Below are 6843 nucleotides of genomic sequence, written 5' to 3'. Positions count from 1 at the left end.
GGGGGGGGGGGGGGGGGGGGGCATGTGCCCCTATATTTGTGCAGGCTGCTGCTGTGGGTGGGGGCCGGAGCTGTGCTAGGCTCTTCCCAGCAGTGGGTGTTGGGCCACGCTGCACTTGGGCTGGGCAGCAGCAGTGCTGGGAGGGAGGTTGTGTGGGTGCTACAGCAAATTCTGGGGTGGCTACAGCCCTTCCCATAGCCTTGCTTCTAGTGCCGCCACTGGCTGCCCCAAGTGCAGCCTGGCCCAGCCCCCTGCCAGGAAGAGCCTGGCACTGCCCTGGTCCCAGCCCACCCCGCATGCAGATATGGGGGCATGTCCCCCGTCCACATGCTCTCCCAGGGTGTGCACAGCAGTGGGAGCTGCTCCCCACTCTCCCTGTTGCACCCTCCAGATGAGCCAATGGCAGCTCTATCTTGCAACCGACCCACCTCGACTGTGCAGCTCCTGCTCCAGCACCACTCCCTCCCTCACTGCAGGGGCCTCAATCTGTTGTGTGCCACTTAAAAACAAGAAAAAAAATAAGGGGGTACAGGAGTTGTAATTTTGAGTCAGAAGAGGTACACTTATTTAAATAAGGTTAAAAACCCCTGCTTTAAGCCACTTAACAAATGTTAATGTACAGCCAATTCAGGGGTTAAGAGCTCCAAAAGCTGCCTAAAATTAGTGTTCAAGGAGGTTCTCCCTCACCCTCTCCTCCTCCCCCTTCCCTCCCACTCCCACTCTGCCTTCGCCCTCTCCCTCTCCTTCCCCCTCCCCCCCCCCTTGTGTTTTAGGCAATAGAGCAGAAAGTGCCCTTCAGGCTAACGTTCTCTTATTACTTGGGGTTCCCTTCTTTTGATGCAATGGTGGTTTGGGCTTCCCAGCTTCCACTGCTGCTTCTGTACTAAAGGAGTGTCTGTCTCCATTTCTAGAAGCTCTCTCCTCCTACAGTAGTTCTCTGGCCTTACTGCCATGCCTGTTTGTATTTTAGGGGCTGCAGCAGCCTGCAGATCATGGCCTGATGGGGGGGTGGGGTGTGTGTATTTGAAGGGTGGGGATGTTGAGCCCACCAGGTGAGAATGCATAGCTGTAAATCATGTTTTCAGCTGGATTTAAGTCAGCTCCTCTGGCTGGAAGATGTATTTGCCCCACAACCAGCATCCCTGAGGTGGCATTTAGAGCACAGTGAGCTTGGACTGCAGACCACAACTCCTCCTTCTGCTCCAGTGGGAGCCCCATGATACCCTGCTCCCACTCTCTCCCCTCCATCATTTTACCAGGCTGGGCAAGGGTAGTAGTCATGCTGCTGGCTGAGGTGGGGAGCAAATTGTCTGCAGTATAGATAACACTGCAGGAAGAGCAGGGGGAAATGCACCAGCAGGCAGTGCTGTGGGAGGACAGGGAGCAAGGAGTGGGGTGCATGTGCTACTGGTGGTGCATGAGCATTGGGCTGCCAGGGAGCAGAGGCAAGAGGAAAGCAAATCCCAGGCTGGAAGCAGAAAAGTGGCAAGTGCTATCAGTATCGGATGTTGTGACAGTGGAGAAGGGGGATGAGTGGTTGGGTCTCAGGTGGCAGAGAGCCTTTACAGCCCTTCCCAGTCTAACCCAGCTTGTGATTTCCCTGCCAGGTTTCTCTAATCTCTCCCTGGGGGACCAGATGAGCCTGCTGCAGAGCGCCTGGATGGAGATCCTCATCCTGGGCATTGTGTATCGCTCACTGCCCTACGAGGACAAGCTGGTCTACGCTGAGGATTACATCATGGATGAGGAGCACTCCCGCTTGACAGGGCTGCTAGAGCTGTACCTGGCCATCCTGCAGCTGGTGCGCCGGTACAAGAAACTCAAGGTGGAGAAGGAGGAGTTTGTCACACTCAAGGCCCTGGCCCTTGCCAACTCAGGTAAAGTCATGGCTGGAGAGGCCACCAAGGCCCAGAAGTGTTTGGCACTTGCCAGTGCTGAGTAAGTCATGATGCTAGGATGTCTTTGGGGAGTCTGGGTACATCTACACTACATATACCCCCAGTACGTCCAGGGAGAGCTTTATCCCTCATCCACCTGCTTCTGCTCTCTCATGCACCAGATCCAGCAATGTGGTAGTGAAGTCACTCCAGGGTTACCCCTACAGTCATCCTTGATCTCCCTGTATCTGATGCATCTGAGAGTAGCTGTGGGCATGTCCCTGAAAAAGTGGGGCTTTGCCATGTTTCCAGGTTTGGCATGTGCAAGTGAAGCAAGCTTGGAATAAAGTCCCAGCAGTGCTGGGGCTGTGGGGCAGATGCACCTCTGGGAACAAGGCAGTGGGACTGGAGGCGATGAGTTGGCTAGCACAAACAGATCTGTTATGCATCAGTTCTCCCTTGCTGTTTGCTACAGGGAATTCAGTGCCCTGTAAAAGTAAGGGCCCGGCTGACTTTTGGGTCTGGAAATGAGTTCCATACCCCACTACCCCTCAGAACAGGGCCTGGGATAAAGAGGGTGGAGTGTCTGGGAGTGGTGGAGTTGAGATAGGAAAGAGGAGACTGCTCAGATGCTGACTCCCACCTCCATTCAGGCCCTGGGTTAGGGGGAGTCAGCTGCCTTTTGGAGACTGAAGAATGGTCTAGGGCAGTTTTCCCTAATAGTGTGCTGGTTCCAGCCAGTCTCAGGTCAATGGGACAGGTTGCCTCTGGAGCTTGAGGAATGCTGATAGCTTTCTGAGTCTACTCTAAGGCCTAGTGTGAATCTGGCTTGGGGGCGTGATGACTGGTAAAGTCAAACTGAGACACCACCAGGTTTTAAACCTCACAAAAGGTGTAGGGGGCTGAAGTTCAGTCCCATTTCTAGTAGAGAGTGACCCATTATCATTTGGCAGCTGTTCCCTGGCCAGTGTGAAATGGAGAGGGTCTTGATCTCCTTCCCAGTAGGCACAAGCTCACAGCACCAAAGCCATCGCCACAATAGATGCCTGAATGGGTCTCAGAAATGGAACTCTTTAAGTGCAAAAAGGGAGCTGGAGACGTCTTCAAGACAAGGCATATGTGGCACTGGCAAAGATGAGGAAGAGAGAGCCTGCCCCACCCTGCCCCTGTTCAAACCAGCATCTCCCAAGCTAGCACCTTTCACCAGTGCCAGTTCATAGTTTCATGGTAGTTTGGGGTCAGAAGGGACCTGAACAGATCATCTAGTTTGACCCCCCACCACTGGCAGGAGCACACGCTGGGATCACATGACCCCAGACAGGTGTTCATCCAACCTCTTTTTGAATTTACCCAAGGTAGGAGTGAGGACCACTTCTCTAGGAAGTTGTTTCCAGATCCTAGCCATCCTAACAGTGAAACAGTGCCTCCTAATCTCTAACCTGAACCTATTCTCCAGCAGCTTCTGGCCATTGTTCCTCATCACCCCAGGTGCTGCTGGGGAGAATAGGGCCCTTCCTATTTGCTGCTGATCTCCCCTAATGAGTTTGTAGGCAGCCACCAAATCCCCCCTCAGCAAGCGGAGGCTGAACAGGTTCAGGTTTCTCAGCCTCTCCTCACAGGGCCTGCCCTGTTGCCCTCCAACCAAGCAGATGGCCCTCCTCTGAACCCTCTCAAGGCAGGCCACATCCTTCTTAAAGTGCAGTGCCCAGAACTGGACGCAGTACTCCATATTAGTTAAAATATTAATTTAAAAGATAGCAGCACTATTTAGAGCTAGAAGAATACCTGGGATGCTTCTGTGAGAGTTTGTCCCAAATAAAAGGGATCTGGGGAGCTATATTGGTACTGAACATGTAGCTAAGAAGGTCTCGCCTTACAAAGCAATCCAACCAGGAAAAGTCAGAACTGGAGATGAAGACTGCAAGGTGAAGAGCTTCCTGCCTCAGCCTAGTTTCATAGAGTTTAAGACCACAAAGGACCACTAGGGACAGACTTCTGTCCCATTTGGGCACCTGAGTGGCAGTTCTGTAGCTGTACTATGTAGCAGTTCTATTCCCCTTACAGTGTGGATGTGGAAATGTGTGTGCCTAAGTTATGGGAAAAGCCCTGCCAGGTGAAGATCCTCCCCTGTTCAGTTTGATAGCAAAGAGGTTAGGGCACTTGTTCCAGAAACTGGAAGTCTTCATTCAAGGTCCTTTGTCAGCCAGATGAAATTTGAAATGGTACCTATGACTTTCCAGCCCAGGGTGCCAACCATCATGTCACAGACGGGGTACTGTCCAGACCATTCTTAAGAGCTCCTTTTGAAGCTGATCCACTGCTCTTCGCATTTAATAGTTATTAGATAAAATGAACAAGAAAAAATGAAGAAGCTTCTGCCCTGTTAGGAATAAGGGCTCAAGCTAGAACCCTAGACCTGTTCTCCGCCAGTTAATATCCATCGCAAGGAGCTACACACTCTCTGGCTTGTCTTTCTGCCTCCTGGCCCCACATATCTCCTTTTTTTGGTTGCCCAGAAAGCCAGTTTTGAAAGAAGCACTGGAGAGTTAGCTGGACAATACTTGATCTGTGTCCTGGTGTCTAAAGCACTGTGCTAGAAAGTCAGAGAAATGCAGGTTCACACCCCCTGGGCAAAGTGGGTTCTGAAACCTCAGGGCTCCAGGTTAAGTACAGTAACTTGTCAGGCCAAAAAGGTATCAAGACCTGAAGACGGAAGGAGATGAACAGCACCTCCCTGCCCTTGCTAATTTATTCCACTAGTTAATTACCCTCTCAAAAATAGGTATAGGAGCCCTTACTAATAGGAATTTACCTGAATTTCTGTTGAACGGCTCATCTGTTTTGGCCCCTCTCTCCCTTCCAGGATTCTCTGCTCCTTCATTTGTAAGCTGTTGCATGGATTCAACATTACAATGCATGTTAATAGGTCTAGCTTACCAAGTGATCCAGATCAGATTCTGTCATGGCCCTGCCATGCCCTCACCATTAGTCACCACTCTCCCACTGCGTCTCAGCCATATATCTTATTTGTAGTGATTTTTTAAAAAAATTTACTTCCCAATCATTGAAAAATGTTGACCTATGTCAGGTCTACTACTGATCTCTGCAGAACCCCTATAGCACACCCCCAGTCAGTGACGTTTCCATTGACAGCTGCTTTGAGAGCTGTCAGTTAGCCAATTTAAATCAATGCATGTCCACTCTATTGATAGCCCCTGGTGCTAATTTTTTAAAATCAGAATGGCATGTAGGACTAAATCAAACAGCTTACAAAAGCTGAAGTCTATTGCACTGTTCCAGTTATCTTTATCCACTGGTTTTATAATCTCATCAAAGAATGAAATTAACTTTGTTTGGCAAGACAACACCTGTAGCACCTAAAAACCATGATGATTGACATTAATTATATTTCCAACATCTAATTCTTAATAAAAGCCTGAATCAGCTTTTCCATTATTTTGCCCAGGCTTGCTATCAGGCTGGCCTGTCAATTATCTACCCCTTTTTGTGAAACCTGGCATATTCACACTTTTCCAGTCTTAAGACAGTTCCCTGGCATTTAAAAACTTCATTAAAAATTAACATCAGTAGGTAAAATCTCTTGGCCAGTTCTTTTAGAACTCTTGGGGCAAGTTAGCTGACAACTGATATTAATATGGTTATCTGTAGGAGATGTTGTCCATCATCAGCCTCAGATGATAATGGACTGGAAAGTACTTCACCATCCTCATGTGGTACAAATAAGTCTATCATCACTTCCAAATATAGACAAGCAGCTAGTGAACTTGTGCCTTGTTACTGATGTTACCATCTCCATATAGTAATAGGTATGTACTCCCAGGGACTAGTTGAGTGTCCCCAGAACCTCCCAGAAACAGGACTTCTGTTGTGACTTTGAAAAACTGGGTCCATGCTAGTTGCCAGTCTCTCCTCCCTCACCCATTCCCATGGGGGTCACACAGCATCCTGCTACATCTGCTGAAGGGACACAGAAAACTGCTGCCTGCCACCATGTCAACATAGTTATGCTGCTTTGGCTTGGGGGAGAGATATGGGACTGTGTTTGTACAGCATCATGCCTGGGCTAATTAGCTTGGTCTCTCTGCAGAGCTAAGTTTAGCACAATGTTGTGGCCTGGTAAGGCTGCTATTCTTACCAAAATCAGTAGTGTAGACTTCTTTCTGTCTTCGGAGCTGCCTGGACAACCCTGGGATTTGCTCCTGAGAAGTAGGTGGCTTTCCTTCTACAACTTCTAGATTTTCTTTTGTTCATAATGTATTTAAGAAACTCCTCCTTATTGTCCTTCGCCCTGCCTGCTATGGATTTTTCCCTGATGTCCTTCACTTACATTATTGATTTTCAGCACTTCACAACTTCTGCTTCATATAAATTGCCATCTCTTCTCTCTGTCTCCATTTGTTATATATTGCTTTTTTATTTCTAATTACTGTCTTTGCTTCACCTCTGAACCAGGGTGGGCTTTTGGCCAAAGTTGTCCTCTTTCTTAATTGTGGGACCGTGACTTTTTGCCCATCTAATAAACTCTTCTTGCAGAACCAGTCTCCAACCTACAAAGAAGGTCACTGGCTTATGAAGGGAACAGAGACCCGAGCAGTGATGGGGACAAAGTTACAGCCACAGTCCCCACACTGACAAACTGGCATACTAAAGGGTGAATATTGTAGGATAGCACCAGAAGCACCTCAAGAGAAACTACTCTAAGCAGGGACACACAGACACTTTGGTCTCTTAGTGCTACCCGAGTTCTTTACAGTAGTGACTTAGCACTTAATGTTACTTGGGGCTCCCCATGCTCACTGAGCCGTGTCCTGGCTGAGGCACTATCAGGCTGCCCCTGGGCTAGGACACATTGGAGCTGACAATCTGTAATGGGAGTGGAAAGAAAGTGAAGAATGACAGAGACATTTGACAGTTAAAGTGAATGACTCTTGCAAGCTGCTGCATG

At 48.9% G+C, this 6843-nt stretch overlaps 1 protein-coding gene across 5 annotated transcripts in view; it reads left to right on the top strand.

The window, feature by feature from the left end:
• ESRRB (estrogen related receptor beta) overlaps positions 1-6843 on the top strand; it is a 176894-nt gene that overhangs the window by 160609 nt on the left and 9442 nt on the right. For all 5 annotated transcript variants that reach the window (XM_019518766.1, XM_019518764.1, XM_019518767.1 and 2 more), the window contains one exon: positions 1608-1877. In XM_019518766.1, the coding sequence (XP_019374311.1) occupies positions 1608-1877 (270 nt within the window). The remainder of the gene's footprint in view (positions 1-1607; positions 1878-6843) is intronic.

Source organism: Gavialis gangeticus, unplaced genomic scaffold, assembly GCF_001723915.1.
Source record: "Gavialis gangeticus isolate Ggan-Ray unplaced genomic scaffold, GavGan_comp1, whole genome shotgun sequence".
NCBI classification, from domain to species: Eukaryota; Metazoa; Chordata; order Crocodylia; family Gavialidae; genus Gavialis; species Gavialis gangeticus.
Note: the sequence above shows the minus strand (reverse complement) of the source record. Positions and strands in the feature narration are given on the sequence as shown.